This window comes from Dermacentor albipictus, chromosome 9 (assembly GCF_038994185.2).
Source record: "Dermacentor albipictus isolate Rhodes 1998 colony chromosome 9, USDA_Dalb.pri_finalv2, whole genome shotgun sequence".
NCBI lineage: Eukaryota > Metazoa > Arthropoda > Arachnida > Ixodida > Ixodidae > Dermacentor > Dermacentor albipictus.
Window position 1 is genome coordinate 38,056,263 of NC_091829.1, and position 25,249 is coordinate 38,081,511.

Here is a 25,249-nt window from a genome sequence, read left to right on the forward strand (position 1 = left end):
CATTTGCATTGCGCGCAGCTTTTTCATCTATGGCTATCTATGGGCCGCGCTATCGCTATCTCGTGACACGCGAGCGACTCAGCCCAACTCAGCTGGCCGAGAAGCGGCCATATATCACAGATAGCGATAGCTGAGATTTGCCGCGTTTTCCCAACCACGTTTTGCTGTTCGCCCGCTGAACGAAAGAAGGCGCGCGATATTTTGCGAGTCGTCTCTTTGCAGAGAAGCAACGAAAGGCCGCGGAGTCATGACGGTTGGGAAAGCGAACCGCTCGATCGGCCTCCCTTGATTGGTCGGAACAGTGATTACGTCAGCAAACACGCCATTGTCACCTATCATGCGAGGCCGAGCGAAAGGTTCGCTACCCCAACCGCCATCGGCTCGCGCCACCAGGCTTCGTTACAGCTTGGCTTCGCACTCCGATACAGCCGCACGTCCGCTCCGTGCGACGAGATATACCGCGCGCTCTTGTCGGCGTGCAAGCAAGCGCACGGGCACGTTGCCCCGGTTACGGCTGAAGCCAGTATGTTAAAGGGACCCTGAAACGATTTTGGCGATTTTCTACAAACGTACTGAGTCGTTAGAGTGGGTTCTTCTGATCATTAATTGATGCATCTAAGTGCTCTGCGTAAAGCGTGTAATTTATTATAAGGTTTTAAAAATACACATCGCTGCCGATCGCAGCGCACTGCTCGGCGGAATTTTAAGCCGCCCCTACCCATATGATGCAAATAACCCATATTACGTCACATGGGCGAGCTATCTGATTGGCTGACCAGGGCGCGTGGTCGATAATTTTTCCAACTTTATGGTGAACAAATGATGCTCGTAATAGTTGGAATGTTAGTTACTTTGTTTTTGTAAAACGAAAATAACTTAAAGAGAATACACAAGAATAGTTTTTTAGTACACTTCAGCACTTCCGGCACACAGCAAGTGTCGTCTGCTTGTGTTACAACGTACTCCATTTTGACGAGAGCTCCGCGGTCAGAGTCGGTCTCAGTCTTTTCGCGAGCACTATGATTCGACTTTGTTGCCTTGTGGACTGCAAACCTAGCGACCTGCAAACCGCGAGTCCAGTATTAGGGCAAACGCAAGCGCAAGGGGATAGGGTCTGGCCGCTTGACTGTGCCGGGATGAGCCACGAGATGAGCAGAAGGGCAAATGCGAATGGTCTGCACGGTGCAGCCACCTGGTGGCACAGAGCTCAACCATACACAGTAGCAGCAACGAAGTGTATTCTTTGCTGCTGGTGTGTATTTTTCGCAGGAGTGTAATCATCAACACGTTGATTTATAAATGTTTAAAATGCTTTACACTTGGTTAGAGCAATATTAGCGCTTTGTTTGACTGGTTAAGCGCTGCGCCAGCAAGTGTCTGGACCGTGCAGACCCATCAGGCTGCTCACGTACGTCTACGCTAAAGTTCCTTCATCAGCTTGAGTTTATGCCTCCAGTCATTTGCCGAAATGACCAGCTTGCCTGTTTTTAGCGGAGTACCGGAAACGTTCGGCGCTACGACAGAATGCTCGCAACGCCCGCTGCTTCGATAGCTCTCGGTCGACGGCCAAGCGGCTAGCGGAGACGTCTCGCGCGGGAGGGGGCGTGCTCCTGAACAACCGGAAGTGGCGATGTGACGTCGCATCGTGACGCTGAACCAGTGAAGGCGGAGCTTAGCGCCGCTCGCTCGGCGAGCGAGTTGAGGAGGAAAAGCATAGCTAGGGAGGAGGGTAAGTTCTAATCGCTTGCAGCTCCATTAATACGTAACGCTTCACTTAAATTGTGGTGCGAATGTTCTACTTAAGCTGTACCCTACGCGCCTACAAAATTTGTCCGAACCGTTTCAGGGGCCCTTTAAGAACGGGCCGAGACGGGGCAAACACAAACAAACCTGCGTGGACCACCGCCGGCCCAGACACAGAGCCGGGGCAAACAAAAGGGCCGTAGGGGGCGGGAATAATTCGCAAGCGGTAAACGCGAGAGAGAGACTGAAAAGAAAGCACGGCAGATGGCGAGGGAGACGCCGAACGACGACAACGAAGCCACGTGCCGCTGGACCCGAGGCGATGAACGATGCCGGCCAGGCCGCGGCGCTATGGAGCCACCGGGGTAGGCCACGAGAAGGCACGTGGGTGTCAGGTATAAACAAGATGGTGTATTGCCACGAAAGAACAGAGAGTACCGCAAGCTTCCCCACGTAACGAAAACTCGAATGTGGTGCAAGGCCAGCTCTAGCGGCACAAAATGAAGAAAGAAAAATTCAAATAAATGAAGAGGGCCGCAGAACGGAAAGCATTGTGTGCTGTCTAAATCGGTCCTAGCCGTTCCGGTGAAAACTTGCAGGTATAGTTACTGCGGCAAGACAACGAGTATGACGACGACGATGACATGCCCGTACATTGGCCCGTACGCACGCAGACACGAGCACAAATGGAGTTCCGTTAGTTGTATTACTACTTTCACTTATTCATCTGTGTCGAGGCGTCATCCGCAATGTAACTCATGATTTTGACCGGCCAGTTCTCAAATCTTAATTGAGTTATTTTGCCTTTCTTCTTGCCTCCTTTATTTCGAACTATGCCTGTTATTGGCCAATCTCCCAGAGTGAGTAGCTACGACTAACCGCTAGGTTCGGCGCCTACGTCTACAAAACACACGCACGCGGGAGACAGAGAGTTCAGTGTAGAGGCGTCCGAGCTTTTCGATTACATAATTTATGCCATTTTTTAATTAATGTTGCTTTCGTTGTAGCATATAACGAACCTGTGTTCTGCACTTCTTGGTTACCCTTGGCCCGTGTGCGAATAAACAACACGTACATATTATGCAGTAAGGCAAGCACAACTTCTTAATTAAACGCAGCTTCTCGTGCTACGAGACAAAACCACGCTTCGGCGGATGTAACATCTAAAAAAATGTTAGAATCACAAAGATAATATAAGGAAACACACTGCTCGTGTGAATCCCAGGCGCAAGACTATACGTGCCATTAGAATGCCATTATGCCACATAATTTCAAACGCTGTACATATATATGTTGCGTGTCCCTATTCTACGCTGCGTTTCCTGGTGTAACGAGTTCGCATATTATGTTCCTTTCGAGGAGAGCGTATCGCTAGGGTGGTTGCTTGGGCTAGTTGGTAATTCATGATCAAAAATAACGTACAGCGCAAAGACGACAAAGTACGAGCGTATCGCACAGCGCACAGCTGAAAATGGAAAAGGGAGCCGGCACAGGGCGTTAATCGAAAACGCACGACCGAGAATGAAAGTGTGATCACATTCCCATGGCGCCGCCGGGGACGCGCCCCTTTCATCTCAACAATGTATCGCCACAGCAGCGTTTATTGTTCTTTTGTTTCGCTTGTTTGCCCAGACCTCCGCAGAATCACTGCGAAAAGTAAAATATTGTAACGCAACTTAACGTAAACTGCTGGCGCAAACATGTCATCTGTCGCGCCACTTGGGAACCTGACGCTCTAGAAATGTTCATGACGCATCCGGAAATGGCCAATCAGCGTCAGCTTCGCTTCAGCGCTGACCCACTTTGACGATTCTGAAAGCGATACGGTCAGATACACTTTCAGCAATGAGTGTCGTGTCTGACTCGATCGGGAAATCGTGTTAAGTGAACAGGGTTCATGAGAGTTCAGTGGCCGTAGGTAAACCGATACTTATTGCATATGGGGAGCGCTTTCGTGGCTGAGTTTGTGGCAAATATGTTGTACAGTCGCGATCAATTTGAAAGTGATCGCGCGAGCATCGACCGGCGGGCCTTCCAAACAGCATAGCGGCCGATTTCGGAACTGCGAAGATAAAAATTCGCTGCCTTCTTCCCCTTTTATGCTCTTCCAGGCTGCAACCGTCACCCTCAAGACTAACTCGCAACATTTTTGTTTGTTTCCCTTTCATGGCAATGATGTGTGTGTGTCGATGTCTCATGCATATCTTGGCTAACAATGACGCCTCTGTGCAAAAGCTGATAAGGTAATCGAAATGAAGTCGCAGGTTGTCTCGTGAAGGGCGAGGGGAGTGACAGCTGCTCAGGGAACAGCAAAAGAGAGAGAGGGGAGCTATCTGATGCTTCCCTCTCGACTGACGGCGATGACGTAATGTGGCGCTGCTCCTAGTTTCAGTCGCCGCTCGAGCGATCACCTTCAAATTGATCTCGACTGTACGTAAATCTCCAACGTGCAGGCAGATTACGGAAAGCATCTGATTCAGTGCAATTACAAAAAAAAAGAGAATTACCGACGATTGCGATGCTCCCTAATGCCAAATTTGAGTGCAGCTCTTCAAGTGTCTTGAATTCCATCGGTCGAGCTGCTCATTGTTCACAAAGAATGCGTGAAGACGGAAACGCGTGGCTATAGCGTGCAGCGCACTCTCTAGCGGCGGTGCAGGCGAAGTAGCGCTTGCGCTGCGAGTCCGAATCCCACGCCAGCGCTTTGTTTCCATATATGGGATCGGTGGACGCGCTCGCCGCATGTCCAAGTAATGACGTCATCGGCGACTGGGGTGACCGCGCACGCTATGGAGCCACGTCGCAGTTCGTAGCCGCCGCTGAGCACGTCTCGTGCGGCACTCCTCTTTCCGCCTCACTCTTCCGCCATACTATCCTGCTCCGCCTTCCTCCTCATCATTTCGCCGCACTCTACTCCTCCGCTTTCCTTCTCATCCTCTCGCCGTTCCCTCCTCCTCGGCTTTCCTCCTTGCGCTCCCTTCGCTATCGCTCTTTCCTCCTCCGCTGTGCTCCGCTCGTTCGTTATGATGGTTACGCCGACGCTAAACACAGAAACGGGCGCCCAAGCGCTGCACTCTAAGATCGCAAATAATAATAGCAATGATAATAATAATAATTCAGAAAATAAGGACGTCAACACGAGGGACACTCTCGACGTCTTAGAGGTCTTTTCAGGTTTTTTGCGGTAATTTCGTCAAGATGAAAAAGAACGTGGTTATGCCGTGAATTTGGGTGAACGAGCTATTTTACTCTGATTACAGTCGCGCGGCTACGACATAAAATGTGTGCGAAGTTTCACGCACCACAAAGACCTTGACAGTGGCGGCGTCTGTGCCCGCATTTCGGAAGTCACAAAAGTCAACACTGCAGCAGACTACCCTGCGTGTATCACAGAGGGGATTACTAATTGTGAAAGTGCCAGTGTCCGCGCTGCTAGACCGTGAGAGCTGCCGCAGTAAACGAATTCAGAGCCGCAGAATTCCGCTGAGCACGGCTAAGCCCAAGTTTAGGTTTCTGCAACTTCTTTATTTGCAGTTTTTCGCACCATCCATTAAAAAAGCACGAGTTAACGAGGAAATATTTTGTGAATGCTACAAGCACTCCTTGCCTCCGGCAATTCCAGAATAAGTACGCGAAAACGAAATAAAAAAGGGCATCGGTTAGTCTGCGCACCTCGTGGACATTTATGATTCAGCATCACTGAATCCACGCGATATTTCCGACTATCGAAAACGCCGACGTCGACGGCCGGACTTACAACTGGCGGCTCGACTTATAATAGGCTAAATTATAGTAAGTTCTTCCTCCTCCTCCTCATCATCATCATCAGTATCATCATCATCATCAGCCTGGTTACGCCCACTGCAGGGCAAAGGCCTCTCCCATACTTCTCCAACTACCCCAGTCATGTACTAATTGTGGCCATGTTGTCCCTGCAAACTTCTTAATCTCATCAGAGGTAGAACACCCGCCTCGCGTGCGAGATGTCCGTGGTTCGAATCCCGGTGCCGCGCAATTTTCCATCGGATTTTTAAAAAATCCGCGTATTGATAAAATTGCATAAAACAGGCCTGGAGTGTGGCCTGATCCCGGTGACCAGAACCGGTAACGCACTCCCTTACCAGAGCAGGATTGGCCACCCTGGTGTAGTACTTGGCCACAACCTCCTATATGAATACAACAATCAGTTCTTCCTACATTTTCATAAAACGGTACATATGGATGAGGACCAAATGCTTGACCGTGTTCCTGGATATTTCGTAAGCACGTTTCTCCTTCATGGCATAGCGTATTTCTGTGAACGAGGGATTAACTGGTAGATAAATGAGGAGCACGAACGATGATATCACGGTGAAATTCATGCGTAATGTTCAGTCGTATCACCGCCGAAATTGTAGTTAAGGCAACAGAAAGTGAACCAAAATTACCGCAGAGAGAGCTTCGTCATGACAATCGAAGTTAATGCAATTCGCACTGAACCAATGCAGCAACGACGAAACGCGCCATGTATGAGGCCTGTACTTCAGCTGGGCTCCTCTCTCGCGCTTTCCTCCACTGAAACATACCGATTGGCCCATATCCAGCGACTCAGTCGGCGTGAAAGAAAAACAGTTAAATTTGGACATAGATAGAAACCAGAAAGTGTGAAGTATATCGTAATAATGCTAATCGCACCAACACGCAATGTAGCTTTAATAGGGACGTTTAGCGCGTCCGGTATTCGGGCAAGCGCGGGCGGTTTTCCGGTTTAGCGGGGGCGTCAAGGTGAGCGGCCCGATCGGTGGCGCCAGCTGGTGCCGCAAAGCTCAACCACAAAAAACAGAGATAATTACTGTATTCTGCTTAACTGCTGGGGTAAATTTTCGACAGTGGCGTAATCGTGTTCACAATTACGCCGCTGCCAAAGATTTGCACGAGTGGCGAAGCAGGATATGGTGAGTTACGGCAGCTTTAGCTATGCGTTTGTCTGGTTGAGCTCTACAACACCAGGCGGCTTCACCGCTCACGTTTACGCCCCGACCATCCGGTAATCCGCCCAAACCGCTCCCGTTTACCGGAATAGCGTACAAGCTAAAAGTCTCTAATATGCAATTGTAATTCAATTTAATATGCAATTTTTATAACGACTTGCGTAAGGATGGGCGGCGGAACATGGCACAGCTTCGCGAACACGTCCGGCCCGCAGCAGCGTGTACCTCTCCGGCAGGGCGTGCGTGTATACGTATCTCGGCGGACTGCGAGAGCGTGGGCGCCGTAGTGTAAACATCACGGCACGATACGAGCCTGCCGCGGGGTAGCGTATTTACCGCGTATATTGCACGCGCTTGCGTCGCGAGAAAGAGAGAAATGGGCCGAGAAAAACAAACTCCGTGATATTCTAGGTGAAATAAGAGGGAAAATGGAAGCTGCGAAACTGGCGCAGAAAGGCGTAATGCAGATGTCTGATGTCGAGGTTCGTGCAGCTGAATGCACACTGCGAGAAGAAAAACGCAGTGTGCCGGTGCCAGCGCATCAGAGAGAGCGATGACATAGCCCGTTCTGGAATACGCTGGGTGGGCACCTTTACAGCGCGCAAGAGAAAAGGCATTAGAGGTCGTAAGATGGAGTAATTTAATCAAACGACAACCGGCTGGATGCCCTTTATTAAAGTAGAAAGGTGGGCAAGTTGGTAAGCATTCATAATAATAACAGCGCGAAAAAAAAAACGAGGGACGGGGCAGGAACTAGTTTACTTAGCTCGATTCGGTAACAGATATCATGTAACCGCCTGTCCTGGTTGTTTCCTTCGCTTTCCTGTATGGTTGCCTGTGTCGCTCATATTCCCTGGTGTGTATATCAGTAAGCTTGGTTGTGAGTCAGCGCTCGTCCTGTGTTTCTTTCACCGCGTCCGTCGTTTTTTTCGCGCTGTTACCATAATGCATGCCCTGCACTGCGGTAAGGAGTATAACATGTCAAAGATGAAAGCAAACCCAAAATGAAAGAGAGAGAGAGAGAGAGAGAGAGAGAATGGGGGGAGGCGTACACACAACTCAATGCAGGACACAAGCACCACAAATACGCTACAAATTGCACCAAGCCCTCACGAAAAGGGGCGCCTCGTTTGAGGCCTTGTGTGCGGCGACGGATCCTAGCTAGTGTCTCGGGATTCTCACCTCCAACATGTGTGCACAGCATTGGTCATGCCAATGCTGTGCACACATGTTGGAGCCAGGGGCGCGTGACGCCGCTGGCTTCCGCCGAGGGTAAAGAGGGCAAGGGAAGCATGTCTCTTACTCTCAGGCATCCTTTGATAACAGCGCTCCTGCAAAACCTAACAAATGCCTAATGCTATAAGAGCGCCTAGCGTTTCGTTTCACTCTAAGTAAGCGTTTGGCTTTTGAGCAACAACTGGGGCTCCAAAATTGAGGTGACGCAGCATTTCCTTAACGGCAAAGGCGGGAGACAAAACTAAGTAACAATCTTACAGTCACGCTTGCGCGTAAAAGCCCCAGTCACAGTCGCAGAATTCCATTCAGTGTGGAGGGTCAGGTATTTTTATGCTTAATGTTGTTTTGATGCCACAAGAATTATAGGAAATAAAAGAAAAATTCAGCTGATCCAAATTGTTGGAATCGATATACAGCGAAGCTTTGTGTGAGTGCATAAAAAGTCGAAACACACACAAATACGCGGGTGCGCGCGCACAAATTACACCGAGTTTTAATTTAAGCGTAGTTACTTACTACTAGAGAGTACGACGAACGCCTTAATTTAATTAATTAATTAATTTCTGGTGTTTTACGTGTAAGAACCACGACCCAGGTAGGAGGCTCGCCATAGTGGGACTCGAGATTAATTTTGACAATCGGGAGTGTTTTAACGTGCACGTAAATCTATGTGCACAAGCGTTTTTTATTTTATTTTGCCTGCGTCGGAATGCCACCGCAGTGGGCGGGATCGAGCCCGCGACCTCGAGCTAAGCAGGGCGACGCCACAGACAATGGGTTATCGTAGCGGGCGAATTCTCGAAGTGCGTTTCTCTGCACTTTACATTCATTTGTTCCGATAGACATGGCGTCACGTCAGGACGAAATGAAATATAAGCATGCAGGCCCGTTTCACGCAGGTGCTACAAGAGCGACTTATAAAAGCGTTTGTCCATGAGCCATCGTTTATAGTCTTCAGGTTGGTCGCTTCTCAACTTTCCACTTCTAAGTGCTTTTTTCGCGGAATGTCGTTGTGCCCGGGTACGTCCAAAGTAGATGGCGGGAATCCGCAGTGGGCGCAGAAACGAAGCATTTCGGACACTGGATATCTTCACATGATTGACCCCCGAACGTAAACGATCACTGGTGTAAGGGCCGTCCCGGCCCTAAGTCTACGGAGGTTGATTTCCTTCACCCGAGAAAGAATGCGGGGAAGGGAGCAGACACTCAAAGCGATGAGAAGCGTGCGTGTTGCGCCGGAGGATAGATTTTTCTGGTAATTAAAACGGAGCAGAGGTCAGGGGGAAGGAAAAGCGGAGACCGTTCTTGTGATGTAATCATTGTCGGTTTTCCTTTTACACGTCACTACACGCGTTCACTTCGGCATCCTAAGTTTAGCCATCTTACGAAGCAATCATTCCGAGTTCTCCATTTACTTGTCGCCGCATGCATTCATTTCAGTACTCTTAAATTCAGCCATCTGAGTCTTTGCCACGCTGGAACTCGCTGTAATCAGTTTTGTCTTGCGCTGTATCACCGGTACCACCATTGTCTTGCACTGCAGCTCGCACCTAGTTGCCGAACATGTGCGCATTATTGTTTCGTCTCCTCCGCGTTATGATTATCATGTCCGGTCGCTATTGCAGCCCAAATCTCCCAAAACGTTCACTAGAAACACTTTGTCACGAACAAGGTGGGCCGCCTTCTGTGGTTCCTTATGGAAGCGCTCGTCCATGTCTCCTCTTTTGTCCCTATTGCTACCGCTGCACTGTACACCGTCGAAGATGCCTCACCAAATAGTCTAAGCAACCACCTTGCTAAGCTATGTTCCCTTGGAACTCCTCTTCACTTCCCAACTGGTGTCTATCCTAATAGATAGTTGTTAATCCAAGTGAAGTAACGACGAGCCAGGCTTGTAAAAGAAAATATTATATTTCGATCATCAATGAAGTAAGCAACAGCCAAAAATTAACGACGCGAAACCGTTGCTGCCACGCGCTCCAATGAAAGTCCCCTGCCAAGGTGGCTTCACCTTTGACGGGGACGCTGGCGGCAAAGCCCTCGTCAGGCAAACGGTGAACGATCCTAGTGTGTAAATAGGTAGAAATGCTATCTTTCCAGACGTTATCTCCCTGAAGTTAAGGACCTTAGGTCATCCCGTCAAGTGTAATACGAACTTCCTCACCGTAAGAAATCATCGACACCGTGCTATTCTTGAAACGCACGTTCATTTGGAGCGAGGTAAGATCAAATTTGTATATCCGTGCCGGAGGCGACAGAGGTCTCTTTCTGCGGACGGCTTTTACGTAAGCGTTGCCCTGCGGTAGCACACCGATAGGTCGTTCTCGGTACACTGAATTATTTCGCCGCGCCAGTCGCAAGCAATTACGTGTCCGAAACGACGGTCGCAATTAGTGCGACACCCGTTAATGCACGGCGACACATGTCCACTCACCGCACCAATCTACGTGCGCCTGCCTGAATTATGCACGTCGGTGGCGTGTGTACACCCGAAGGCGTTGCGCAAGAGAGCTGTGGAGCATTACGTCATATATAGACCCCCCACATAAAAGTGACGCGAAAGCGTATTTGACTCCGTAGAGTCCTAGGCTCACGCATATGTGTCACCGCGGTACTATCGTACGACTCCTAAGAAGATTTCTAGAACAAAATTTGACGCTGTAGTGCGTGTACATGGCCATCCTTATGGCGCTTCGGCTGGCCGTGAGAACAGTGGGTAGTACAAGCAATTTGTTATCATCGCGAATTCATCCGAAGGTCATACGCCATGGTCCAGTCTCGCTCGCTTCTTCAGTAGTGCTATTCGACTAGCTTCAGAAATAAACGCGATAAACTTTCGTTCTGAATACGAAAGGCGTTATGCAATTATAGATTACAAAAACGCACAACGCATGTTACAAGTGACGCGGAAATCTCTCTGTCGCCCAACAACACTCTTATCAACAGTGACCGCTGGGTCATGGCAGCAATCTTTGTTGCTGCAGAGGGTAGCACGATTGCTGCAGTAGTTTACGATATCGAATTGCCTCGGTGGCTGTCTGATAGTGCTCTTTTTGTGAACATCGCAAATTTTCTTCCTTTCACGCCGCTGTATTGCTCCATCTTCATTCCCCACTTCAATATTTAGCAAAGCAGACGTGCGTCTGAATAACGTTCCTTATTTTATCGTTACCTCTCTAAAAGGTCTCTCTCTCTCTCACACACACACACGCGCGCGCGCACGCACGCACGCACACACACACACACACACACACACACACACGCGCACACACACACACACACACACACATACACACACACGCACGCACGCACGCACACACACACACACACACACACGCACACACACACACACACACACACACACGTGCCAGCCACTATTAAACCCAAAAATCTCCGGAACTGCTTTCGTGCTAGGCAGCTGATTATTTACTTCTTCGGCCTTTCCACGGACGCTAGACACACACGCATGCGCACACAAAAAAAGAAGTAAGAGCAAGGGCAGCTGAGCCATCATCTCAATTGGGAGAATACGGTACGAATACAGTAAGAGCATGCCACATTGGCTGCCGATTCGGCTCCCACCAAATGTCCCATAGGCGGTGTCTCAAACATGGCGGTGACACGTTTCTGGATATGCAAATGCTTCCGGCGCATACAGTCTCAAAACGCTCGCCTCTAGAATACAATACCAACTGGATCAACATACCACCCTTTTGACGTATACCCCCAGGTGTCACCGACTTTAGTTTTTATTTCACAAACATAAACTGAACCTCGCCCTTCAATTATTGAAAAGTTCATCTAAATCAAGAGAAGCTAATTTCCTTGACTTCATCTTTGAACTCAGTGTCTGTCGGCAAAAAATAATTTCTAAAACGAGCTCTCCTGTAGCTCTAGGCTGTCGTCAGACTATTCTACTGTCCTTGGTGCTTCAAGGCACGAGGCGCAGCGGCAGCAAATATGTTTTGTATATCCCCGCACAACCGTACACCGAGGAACGTTCTGGTGCTTATGCTTTTTACAATGGCACCCTCCAGGGTCACAAAGCATTCGTGTTATGAACGTGCCTGCTTAAGCGCGAGCCGCCACTTCAATCTCTACGCTTGGTGTGTGACGAAAACATTTCCTGCTGAACAGATTTTATCCTTTGTGTTACCCCACGCTTTACCTCCCAGAGGCAAGTGATGTTCTCCGTGCTTTGACAGACTGGACAGTCGTCCTCTACAAGAACAGGAAGTTCTACAAGCCAGTGCTCCCAAAAAAACTCCGCGAAGCAGTATATATCGGCACTGCCGAAGTTCGCGAAGTCTACGGGCCTACATAATAGCCTAAGGACACTCCCTGCTTCCGCTTGACTGTGCAAGTCGTTTATTTGGTTTGTTCTCTTTCTTTTTGCCCCCTTTCCCCCGTGAAGGTTAGCCAATCAGAAGTACGTCTAGATATCCTCCCTACTTTTCAATAAATAACTGCTCTCTATCTTTCTATCACTCCTCACACATTTCCTGTCTAATAGCGTACAGTCTGAGTGCACGTCTTACACACTTCATATCCATAGCCATATAGCATAGTGCACGTATGCGCGCACTAACCTCGTTTGCATACGCGCGCCCTCAACTCCTTCACAACCTGTTTCCTGCCCACTTTTTCTTCCGCAGTGTAGGGTAATCAACCGGGCTTACGCTCCGCGCGCGCCGAAGTCCATTCGCATGGCAGAAAAAAAATAAAGTAAAACCAAATGGAAACGCACATAAACTCTCGAGCTCGCATAAGCACAGGCAGCCAAGCCGCATAACGTGCATTCTTCCAAAGCAGCGCGGGCCACGCCATCAAGCCGAGATGAAAACAAGACAAGCACGCGTTCCACTAGGCTCAGGCCGAAACGGAAGCGGCCTACGCGGTATAATAGCGCGGCGTACGTCACGCTATTATACCGCCCTAATGGAGCCGAACCCGGCGGCCCGGGCTATGACGACCACGAGGCCGGGGCACGTAACAGCCGTTGGAGAACGCGTAGCCCAGCCCCCTGGCACCGCGCACGGTATGTGAACGCGACCCACGCGTGGTGCACTGCGGAGAAGGAACACACGACGCCGGGGGGAAGGGAAGCAAGCGAATAAATGACATACAACGAAAAGCGGCCGAGCAGCGGCCGTGAAGGGTTGTTTGAAGAAAGGAACCCGATACAGGGAGCGCTATTTCGCGGTCGCTGCTGCTGCGAGCGGCGACGTTCCGGGGCTCGATGAATGGTGCGAGGGTTACGGCTGTAGCTCCCGATCCGTGGAACCCGTAAAGAGCGGGGCCGTACACAATGGGCTGAGGCCGCGAGCTTGCGACTATTTTCGGTGAGTGAGGGTATACGGCTTCTGTTACCACCCCGCTATACCACGTGTGGCGTGTTTACGGTCTCGGCGCACATTCCGTAATGCTCGGCGCGTGCGGACTACGGTTTTGATAAATCCGTGCAGTGGGAGCTGGAGTTGACGATGACCAACCAGGAAACAAAAAGGAAAAAAAAAGAAAGAAAGAAGCATCGTGTTAGGCAAAGTACTGCGCTCCTCTGTGTCGTTCTTCTGCCCCGTGTCCCCTCCTGCCAGTGCTGTTGGAAATTGTCAGCTATGAAGAGTTCGAACTACTGCTCGTACTCCGGATCACATTCTATGAATATCACAGCTGAGGAGAAATAAAAAGACTAAAGCAGAATTACTGCATAACTCATCTCCAGCTAATAATCTGCAGCACGAATGGCACGAGTTTACGGCGTTCATGCTTTGAACCGACAACAGTTTTCTTGTGTTCATTTCAGAGATACGTTGATGACTGTTAAATGCCACGAGCACGCGGTTAGTCGAGTACGAACAAAAGCAGCATTCGTGTATTCCAGGCGTCCCACGAGAAGCAAGGGACGCGCACCGACAATGCAGAGCTTTAGGTTAGGGGACGCAAGTGGCTTGCGTATGCAAGAAAAAGGGCCGACGGTTCTGCGCATGCGTAGATTCCTACGTCTGAGTCCGCGCTTTTGCAGTACCATCGCCCCTAGTTCTAGCGTATGCAAGCCGCTTGAGTACCTCAAACTCTCCATTGTCTTCTCTTCCTCGGTTTACTTGTTTCATAGCGGACGCGCTAGGTGGCGCGCACGATAAAGGCAACGGTTTCGCTTATCCTACATACGTAATGGACAAATGGTGCAAGCAATGTGTCCGAACGGAACGAAAACAAAAACGAAAAAAAAGGAACAATATTTTTGACCGGAAAGAACACGTAACCGAAACGTTATTATATCGTTTCGGAGTGAAACCGAAATATCTTTGGTCGGCTTGAGGTTCAATGGGAAAGTCGGCAATCTGCAACATCCGACGTCAGGCAACGTCAGAGTTAGCGCGTATCTCAGGGTTCCGCATAAGCACGTATCTCAGGCACTCAGGCAGGGACAGTGCGAGCGATAGCCGGTTGGGCGTTCCACTAATCCAAGCCTACTACCTGCTACGACCTGCTAGTGCTACTCGGTGCACTAGCAGGTCGGCATCGCAGCAACACCCGGGGCTTACGCGCTGAAGAGCTTGTCGTTTTCTACGGGTAAAACATTTTCTTGCCGAAGCCTCATCGTTCGTTTATGCTCGTTTAAGTTCATTTTAATCGGAACAGCGGTCTCGCATTTCGGCGAGCACACTCCATGACGTGCTGCTTCTGAGATCAGTGCATTGATTCATGGCACTGAACATGATCTCAGAATTCATAATTGGTTTAATGAGAAAAATAAACACTGTCTTTATCGTTACTTCGCTTCGAAAATTTATGCATGCGAACCAAAAGCGTTATGAACCGTTACGGATCTTTTTATTTTCCTCGTTTCGGAGCAGAACTGGAATGGAACTTTTTCCAGTGGAACGAAACTATAACCAGAACGTAAAACATTTCGTTCCGACACCCTGGGTCCAACAGAAGGTCTCCGGACTGATGTATGCGGACGACATGGTGCGACTAGCGAACAATGCAAGGGATTTACAAACACTTGCGAATATCTGTGGCAACGCAGTCACATATCTGATACAATGTTAAAGTTGCTGAAATGCAGCGCCCCCAACCAGCGCTGCCTTTTTTGTGTTGCTGCATGCTGCGCCATGTCTGGCGGGCAAGATTAAGTGGCCGCACTAGTCGCGTTCGAGAATTTAAAAAAAAAGAAAAAAACTTGTGAGTTCGTTACTACTAGGCATGCTTGGCCTGTTTCTTCGGTGGCTCCACTTCACGGGCCAACATAGTTCACGTTCACTGAGCCACACGCAATCGTATCATTATCTAAACCTCAAACTTGGCACAGAGAAATCGGGAATTACGATCTTTATTGAAGAGACGAGTAATTACGTGGTTTCAATTAAACAGCAAGTCATACCCATAGTCAAGCAATCTTGACTATGGGCATGACTATGGGAAAGACTTACTCAAGCACCCACCAAGATAATCTGAAAGGGGAAGCGGAATGCAGCAATAATGAAACATACAGCACTTTGGTACACAATAAGTACACGAGGTGGTGCGTAGGATCAAGAAAGGAGTAACTGTGCCAGCGCTAACGTTTGCAGATGTCACGCTCTGCTTAAAATCGGATATCTTGTCGGGGTTGGAAGTTAACCAAAGAAGGGTAAGCCGGTAGGCCGGTCATACAGGCCGGTGCATCTCATGAAACGCAGCAGCACTTTTGTGGCTTTGCACATCGCAGACGTACCAGGCCGCGGTCACGTGATCTTCTATATTCCGGTAAAAGGATGTCACATAATTTCACCAAAGCTGTCGGAAAGGAAGACTTCTAATCTTGGTGCGATGGGCAGCCACGCAGGAGACGTTCTGAAGTTATTTTATTTTTCTAAACCGCACGTGTTACAACTAGCGCTGTTCGCCTTTCCAATTAGGGATGAGTTGTCCGTAGTGTATAGACGCCTATCCGCCGACGACAACTTAGGAGTCTGCCACTTCGAAGGTCAAAGACACCTTGCCGGTTTCCGGAACGGTAAAACTTGTAAACGGCTATAGATGCGACGTCATCAGTAGCAGCTTCGCTGTGGGACGATGAGGTCACGTGACGCCAGCGTCACGAGCCCCTCGAGTTAGTCTCTAGCGACGCGAAATGTATAGTTCCACTGTGCTAAAGTGAATATGTGAACGCTTGTTTCGACGACGTTGACATGGATACAGATGTAGAAGATAACAGACTCCTTTGGCCCACAAATGTCGCCCAGACGTGCGTCACCCCCTTAGAAGCAGAAAGTAACAAGTCTTTTGAACTCCGCAAAGTGCTACTAATATGATCTATCGTGCAAGAATTTCATGCGCCTTATCCTTCATTACTTCCTGTACTGGTAACTTCAGTGACTAATCAATACATGCAGCGTCATCGCAGTGGAAGCTGCAGTAAGGTGTCGGAGAAGGCTCAAGCGGCTAAGAACGAAAAAAAAAACAATAGGAGCGTAAAGCCGGATAACTTAAACCAAAAAAGAAAAAAAAAGGTAAACTAGATTGTAATTGCGGTTTCGAGTTTTTGAGACGAGAGTAATATTCATGAGGAACCGTCCACAGACACCGCGCGCGCGGCGGTGTGATTACGGGACGTTTTAGCGAAAACCGGAGAGGAGCACGCATGGTTGAGAAGCCGTGTCTGTCGAACGCACCTAGAGAGGTCGTCGCAGCTTAAACGAGGTTTCTAATTTTGATTGAACAGAGTGCCAGCAGTCTGCGTCGCCGGAGGGTTGGACAAGCGCAGGGAAGGGAAAGCGAGACGGGTGGCGAGCGAGGAAAATGAGATAGGTCACAGCGCGAATTCAGCAGTCTCGCTCTCTCGAAAAAAGGAAAAACAAAAAGAGAAAAAAGAAGAGAGAGAGAGCAGCGCTTTCGTAAATCCGGTCGCCATAGCAGGGTTGCTTGTAAAACAGCGCCGGCGTGACCGCGTCACGCCGCCTCTGTCGCCGGAGCGTGTAATATTGCTGCGAGGCATCGCGCCCCATTACTTGATTCTCTTTGTTTATTTCGTTCGCAACGTTTTGTTTTAGACAGCATTGCAGGCGCAGGCAGGAGCGCATGCTACGGCGCAGTTCGGAAGCTTTCTCCGTACCTTATTTTTTTCTCTTTCGGCTGTTTTTCTCCTTCTTTCTTTGGTGTTACAACGTTGGGCGATATTGCTGTCGCTCGGTTCCGAATGTCGGCGTCGGTCATGAACGCGTCTCGGCCCGTGTTTCCCCCAGGCGCGAGCACCACGCGGCACGTATAATACCTGCGATGCCACGCGTCTTCTGGCTACACTGGCGCCCCCATCCCCCCACCACACAGCCCCCCCACTGGCGCCCCCCCCCCTCCCAAAGGGTCATGCTGCGCAACAGCGAACACGCACCGGAGATTGCGGCGTCGACAGTATATAAGCATAGAAACATGCAGCACGGCCGAGAGGAGGAACGAACTCCGAGCCTTTCTGCGACGTACGGGCTATGCCAGCTTATCTCGAGGCCACGGGTGTACCCGACGACCGTGACCTTCGAGATCGACACGTGCGCGGTGGCAGGATCCCGCATACAGGCCGTCGTCCAGCTTCTGCTCGAGCCATAGCTGCGCACGTTTCGTCATCGTTACAATTTTGTCTTGCCTCAGGCTCTGCGCGTTCAGCGTAAGCGAGTTACGAAACAGCCCCGCGCATCTAGCCCTTTGGGGAAGGCACGTCAACAGTCGCACCGCGGAGACTTCATAGCGGGAGCAGATGAGCAACTGCGTAGCCTTGAGGCTACAACCTCGCGACAAAGAAGCGATTTGCGCTCACCTGTAGACCAATGACCGTATTAAAACCTCGCGACAAAGAAGCGATTTGCGCTCGCCTGTAGACCAATGACCGTATTAAAACCTCACGACAAAGAAGCGATTTGCGCTCACCTGTAGACCAATGACCGTATTAAAGAAGCAAAAAACGCGAAAGTATTGCGACTGCTGTTTGTACATACTTGATGCTTCACTGCAACTGCCATTGCCATCACACCTCTGCCGGTGTGACGCTACACTACAGCGGCGGTTACAATTGGGTGTAGCTTTCACGAACTCGCACTCCTTCCTCATGGGAACGGCGGACTCTCCTCCGTGCGACCACTGTAGCAGTGAGGACACCATCGAGCAGCTCTTCTGCTACTGCACCAGCTTCGACGTCCAACATCAGCCTCTTTGGAGCGCATTCAGTCGGCTGGACGCTCGACCCTTTGCAAAGACAAATATTATGGGTGCTTGGCCTCGTCCTCGTCAACGCAGAAAGCTACGTGCGCTCTCATCGCGCCCGCGATGCGAATGCAGTCGTACATAACCGAACACCAGCGATTATTCTGGAATGTACAGGGTGATTCGTGCGTGTAGGTAGTGCACGAGCCTGCCAGTTCAGATCTTGACGAACTGCGAGTGCATTTGCCGATATCGCTTTATTCTGAACATTGCTTTCTTCTTTTTTTCTGAAAAGGGGGGCGGGGGGGGGGGGGGGCACAAGTTCGCTTGATAAATAGTTAACTCGTTTACCCCGGCGCTTCTTACAGTGCGGTTGCTCAATGTGACAGAGCAGATTTCTTTGCGACTGACTGTGAATGAACGACTCAATTTTATTTTTTCTCTCCTTATCTGTATTTCCCTTTCTCCCCTCCCCAAGTATAGGGTAGCGAACCGGGCACGTCCTTGGCTAACCTCCCTACCGTTGCCTCTTCGCTCCTCTCTCTCTTGCTCTATGTCACTATACAACGTGACACTACTGTGGACAGTCTATGAGAAAGTGTTCCACAGACGCGTCTATAGGGTGTCAAGCTGGCTTGTTATACTGTGTTGTTGTGCTGTATCTCTTCTGTTTCCAGCACGGCACGTTCGGCTTATTTCGCGAGAGCTCATTAGAGAGTTTTAGATTAGGGGGCGCAAGGGGCTCTCGTGCGCAACTAGGGGCCACGGCACCACCATACTGCGCATGCGCAGACACCCTACGTCTCTGCGCATGCTCAGTACCGTCGCCCCTAGTTCTTGCGCACGCAAGCCTCTTGCGTCCCCTAATCTAAAACTCTCTATTAGAGAGTTTTAGAATAGGGGACGCAAGCGGCTTGCGTGCGCAAGAACTAGGGGGCCACGGTACTGCGCATGCGCAGACACTTACGTCACAGTCCACGCATGCGCAGTACCGTCGCCCCTAGTTCTTGCGCACGCAAGCTGCTTGCGTTCCCTTATCTAAAGCTCTCTATTATCAAATCCCGGTGACCGCGTTTGCGAGTCACGAACGCTCGACGTCGTCCTCCCTTCCGACGCAGCATGCCCGCGGCGCGCGTGTCTCCGGCGGACGAACCCGCGGCGGCCTGGCCTGCCGCTGACCGCCGGGGACCCGCGGCCGCCGCCCACGGCCTCGGAGGAGCTCCTGCCTCGCCCGGCGACACGACGCTGCCAGACCCTTCCGGCCACCGACTCGCCTCCTCCAACAACGCGCACCGCACCTCCGACACGGGAAACAAGGCGCCGTGTCCCGTCACGCCCACCAAGGCGACGACCGCGACGCCAGGTGGGTCGGCGCGGTTCCGTTCCGTTCGAAGTGCCAGTGGATGAGTCAAGTGCGCACAGGGGATTATTATTGTTGTTGCGATAGCAGTTACATGGGCACTACAGGCGAATTTTCGCCGTCGCCGTGATGCTCTACATAAAACTACCGTGCTATGAGATAGGGGCCGGCGCGTCGTACGCAGTGGGTGCAGAGGCAAAGGTGCAAGGGTAGGCCGAGGAGTTTAGTGGCTAGACTCGTGCCGGTGTTCCCCCGCCCCCAATGTTGTTTGCTTGTGCGCGCGTGACATCATGCATGGCTATTCTGTTACCAGGCGAAAGTTTGCTTTAATTTATACGGCCGATGAAGAAAAAAAAAACTACGAACCTTGCTTCGCGTAGTTGTTCAATACTCTGGTATCGCTATTAATTATTGCTTCACCTTCAGGGCAATACTTTGATTTTTATTAACCTTATTGTTTTTGTTGCCACTGTTCAACTAACCAAATTGGAAGGTATGTCTCTCTCGCGCCGGCTATTCCAAATTCTAAATTCTGAGGTAGAACGACCTGGAAATTTTGCACAGTGAGTTAGGGGGAACGACAATCTTGTGGGCATCATTAAGGAGTGTGCAATGGAAGTCGGTGGTAAGTCCATTAGGCGGGATCGCAGCAAACTATCGCAGGAGACGAAAGATCTGATCAAGAAACGCCAATCTATGAAAGCCTCTAACCCTACAGCTAGAATAGAACTGGCAGAACTTTCGAAGTTAATCAACAAGCGTAAGACAGCTGACATAAGGAAGTATAATATGGATAGAAATGAACATGCTCTCAGGAACGGAGGAAGCCTAAAAACAGTGAAGAAGAAACTAGGAATTGGCAAGAATCTGATGTATGCGTTAAGAGACAAAGCCGGCAATATCATTACTAATATGGATGAGATAGTTCAAGTGGCTGAGGAGTTCTATAGAGATTTATACAGTACCTGTGGCACCCACGACGATAATAGAAGAGAAAATAGTCTAGTAATGGCATGCTCCGGATTAATTTCGACCACCTGGGTTTCTTTGACGTGCGCCCAAACGCACGGCACACGAGCGTTAGCGTGCACTCCCGCCTCCATGGGATAGCGGTCATCGCATCCGGGGATCGCACCCGCGACCTCGTGTTCCCCAACCCTAGGCCATAGCCAATGAGACATCCCCACGGCGGTTGTTTCCCTAAATCCCAAGCACACTACTATTCAAGGAGCGGGGGGGAGGCATTGAAGGGACACTAAGCAAACTAGATTAGTTAAAACCGATAAAGCACTTTTCTTTCCAAACAATATTGTCGCTTATTTCGCGGTAATATAGGTGGATAGTAAAAGAGAAAAAAAAAGGAAGGACCATGCTGCTTTTGAATTTCATGCCAAAACCCCAACGACGGAACCTCAGGTGACATCAGGAATTTCACCCTTTTTTTTTTCTTTTCGCACTTAGAGTCATTGTAACCCAGTAGAAGTTCTAGAAGCTTGCTGACGATCACCGGAACCTTCGTCTGCACTGGTAACTTCAACGTGCATCACCAGCTATGAATCACCAAGATTGGCGGCAGCCTAACATATCGACGGAGCACTTGCTCTGACTTAACTGATTTCCAGGCCCTTTGCTGCGTACACAGACACTGTTCTTTCTATCCCGATTTCTTCTTTCTGTTCCCCCTTTCCCTTCCCCCAGTGTAGGGTAGCAAACCGGACGCTCGTCTGGTTGACCTCCCTGCCTTTCCTCTCTTTGCTATCTCTCTCTGCTAAGCTCAGCCTTTTGTGCTTTTTAGAATACAATGTAATCCCTTCTTACTGATGCAGAATATTCACTAGGAAATATTAACTAGTATAGGCTCCAACGGACGCTGTTAAAATCCTTGACGGCGGGGTGGCGCGGGAACTTCAAGGTTGCGCCACCACCTGTCTTTCCTTTTTCGCGCCTTATCTCGCTTGCCAAGCGCCGTCTCACGTTAGGAATGGCTGGTATTGTAGAAGGGTAATTTACAAATGCAGTACATTTCTTATTCCACCTCTTTATTTGTCTCTTTAAGAGAATGCAATATTACAATGAAACTACACACACTAACAAATGTTGTAAATGTTCAAGTAGCGTCAACACGAGTACAATCTTCCAAACCACGATCTAGTTGCTTGGCACGTGCAGATATTTTTTTTTTAAGATTTAGTAACATGGGAAGGTAGGCTACCTCAGAGCCAGCTATCCCGAACTCCCAAATTCGTTACTCAATGAAAAATAAAAATAAACAAAAACAATAAGGGATCACGAAGCACAATACATACAAGAAGGCAAACTACCGTAGCAGGGAGGATGCCCGAGATGTCGTTAATCCTTTTTTTTTTCGAACTGATTCAAGTGCGCACCGCGGCGGTGACATGCGTCCCAGTACAAATTACTTTGAGCGGAAGCCAGCTGAATCCCTAGCCATAAACGCATACTACGTTAAAAGGGGAGAGACCACAACCATGTTCTGCATAGGCGAATCCGGAACGCGCCGGTGAATCCAACGCCACTTCACAAATATATCGGACATAAGCTCCATGTGGTTCAATTGCTTGAAACACGTGGAACCTAAAAGCAGCTGTAGTATGTCTTTTCCCACACTTATTTCTCTGGTGGTGAACCAACGAGGAATGGAAGCGTTAGTAGCACTAACATTTCTTTCTGCTCCGGATTGTAGATGTGGTATACGTGAGTGAGCATTGTTGCAAGCGGAAGCGCTGACTTGCTCTCGCTAACCGATGCAGACTGGAGCCCCGCCACGACGGTCACCTCCCTCGGTCTGTCGCCCTACCAGCGGCTACTGGAGGCGCTGACCAACGACAGTCGGTGGCAGAAGGACGTGGACCTAGGGAGGAGGGTGGGCTTCTACCGTTTCCGAGGGGAGCTCGGCACCGGCAACTTCTCCCAAGTCAAGGTGGCCGTCCACTGCCTCGTCAAAGGTGCATGCCTGTCTATTTCGACAGCCATTCTAATGTCTCGACTATTGGCTGGAAAAGAGTGGCTGATTATCGCACTACCTTACAGCGCAGCTTTTTAGCGATAGCCTAGGGTCAGTACCTCCGCGGTGACTTGCGACAGAACAGGGTGGGACGCTCTTGTGAAATATCAAACGTTACGAACGTTTAGATAGAACTGGTGCTGGAAGGAGCTGTGTGTGCGTTGGGGGGGGGGGGGGGGGGGTCGTGCTTTAAGTTGAGGTCCAGGGCATGAAGGCATGCGCTTGCAAATTGGGATGAATTCCATTGATCCAATAATGTTTTTTTTTTTCCGCGTCGGCTATCATACAAAATGGCAACGCAGCTGACGCGATCGCGAGGCAGATCGGGCAGCAGCGAGCGCTTAATCATTTCCGTGCATGCCACAGTGACTAGGCGACCAGTGAAATATAATACCGTGTCCGTCGTCAACTACTCGATAGTGAACTTGTCTGATCTCTGCGACGAGCTGCTCATATAATCCATGACGCGGCGCTGAGAGTAAACTCCGGAAGGCTGCCCATGAATCACAGAAAAATGACAATGGATGGGGTGGTTCCTCTTCAATGACATAAACAGCCGCACGGATGGCTAGCAGTTCATGATATCAAGCCCTTCAGTACTTCATGTAGGTAGTTCTTCGCCGTTGTATTTTCTGTCAGCATCCTAAGTCATTGTCTGCTAATCACCTTCCAACGAACCGTTAATAAAACGCCGGCGAGGTCCCTAACCATTTTCATCACCAAAAATAGATCACTCCATCGGCGGCCTCGACAACGTGCACTGTATACTTTACGGCTTCCCTTCAACAAAACAGACACGTCACAAGCGAGGATTGAGTTAGGATTGAAGAAGTGGGTTAAAGCGGAATACTATTAGTGCTCCAGATGGAATATCCATGCATCCCTTTCCTCAAGTTCCCCACTGCTTACTATCTACATTTTATTTCATATGTTGAAGCCCCTTATGCGACGCAAGCCGATACTTCTTCCTTTTATTACAGCGAGCAGGCATTAATGCAACGTTCGGCGGCAGCCCTGTACCCCGGTTGCGCCGATCATCCGCAAAACGGCTTCGCCAATTTCTCTCCCTCTCAGGACTCCGCCGTTTCTTTCCCTTTCGCCACGTCGCCGGCTCTCGGAGGCCATGTTCCGCCGTCTATACGTTTACAGCTCGCCGCCAGACGGCGACACCCACGTGCGTCCATAAGCGCTATGGGGACATAATAGGAACGAGGTGCTCCTAGGTAGGTGGCAAAGTGTGATCGTTCCGAAATTTACAATAGGAAATGCGGTTGCTTGCTTGAAATGAGAGGTGCAATCATGATAGTTGTACAGGATGATATGGATTGAGCAAGGTTTAATGGGAGGGAAACTCAGAGTGAAATTAATGTAGAAGAACGACTAAGGAATATGAAAGAAAGTAAATGGATTGCATTAGTGTTGTCGCACAGGAAAAGTGTTGGGTTACGGAGTAGGAAAATAACTAGGAAGCTTACCAGGTAGTATGGGACCGATATACTATATAAGCGGCGTGGCAACAAAGAACGTTAAACGCAAAATCAGAGAGGCTGGGACAATATAATGGGTGGTAGCAATGGAAAATAAACCGGCTGCGAGTGACTACCTTAGAGGTAAGAACTAAATCAGGAAAAAAACAATTAATGATAACTCAAAGGGAAGCTCATCACTTTTAGAAGTGAGGTCAGTGTGCCTTAGAGTTCGTAGCTAGGTTATTTTAGGTTAGCATTAGGTTAGCAGTAGCATTAGGTTAGCAAGAGGGGTACACAAAGCAAGAAGCATGTGCTGGTTGCAGTAAAGCTAGGGAAACGGTGGAACGTATTTTTATTAGAATGCGAAGATATCTACCCAGCTGTCGGTTTAGGCTGCGCTGGCCTCCTTGAAGTCCTTGGGCTCAGAGATTAGATGGGGAAAATAAACATGTCCGCATCAGATATCAGTAAAAGGCGGTTGGGGCGTTTGGTGGCAGAAATTTACTAGTGGAGAGACGACAAGCAACGGGGGCATACAAAGACAGTTCCCATTAATGGCTCAGAAAGTTTGGTGCTGGGAATGTCTTGGTAAAACATAGGTAAAATAAGCAATGTCTTGGCTGTAAAAAAAAATTAATAAAAATAACATAGGTAAAACATTCGACAAAACAAGAAAAAGTGCTTGGTGGCGCCCACCGCACCGCTTAGAACAGGACGCTCATAGCATCCATCCACCCAGCGGTAGCGGAGCAGCAGCAAAGTTAGAGCGGCAGCAAGTTGCTTTCCTATAATTTAAGTGCCAACAAAATCTTCTCAAGTGCGTTAAATGTTTGTACAAATATAACCGGTTCCTCCTTTATTTGTTTGGCTCCTCCCGCTCTTTCGGCCGTTTTCGTGGTTAACGGTCGATGGTCGATAATCGATTGTCGGTGGTCGGACTTGGAATAAAAAAAAAAATTCGTTCGATCTCTCACTCGCTCTCTCGCTCATTCGTTCGTACTATTCGCTTGCATTGACAATCATCATCGATTGTTTCTGTTTTACTTTCTCTCGTATGCTATAGTAAAATACTTGCTTGTAGTTAGTCACATTTTGGATGCTGACTTGTGTAATGTTAGTTCATGCGGGCTATGCGTGCTTATTTTTGCATGCGTGCGTATGTACGTGTTTGTTTGTGTTTGTGTGTGTTTATGTGTTTGTGTGTGTGTGTGTGTTGGCGTGCCTCATAATCAGAAAGTGGTTTTGGCACGTAAAACCCCATAATTTA

At 49.4% G+C, this 25,249-nt stretch overlaps 1 protein-coding gene and 1 long non-coding RNA gene across 3 annotated transcripts in view; one reads left to right on the plus strand and one right to left on the minus strand.

Annotated features, from left to right (window-relative positions):
* Positions 1-25,249, plus strand: part of LOC135916543 (serine/threonine-protein kinase NIM1-like) — a 77,477-nt gene that overhangs the window by 37,906 nt on the left and 14,322 nt on the right. The window contains exons 3-4 of one of the 2 annotated variants that reach the window (XM_065449965.2): positions 19,247-19,491; positions 22,260-22,454. In XM_065449965.2, the coding sequence (XP_065306037.1) occupies positions 19,248-19,491; positions 22,260-22,454 (439 nt within the window). In that variant the 5' untranslated portion in view covers position 19,247. Of the gene's footprint in view, positions 1-19,170; positions 19,492-22,259; positions 22,455-25,249 lie in introns of those variants that run through there. The other variant, XM_065449964.2, reaches the window with a different exon arrangement.
* Positions 1-25,249, minus strand: part of LOC135916544 (uncharacterized) — a 73,250-nt gene that overhangs the window by 21,613 nt on the left and 26,388 nt on the right. The gene's annotated exons all lie outside the window — the stretch shown is intronic.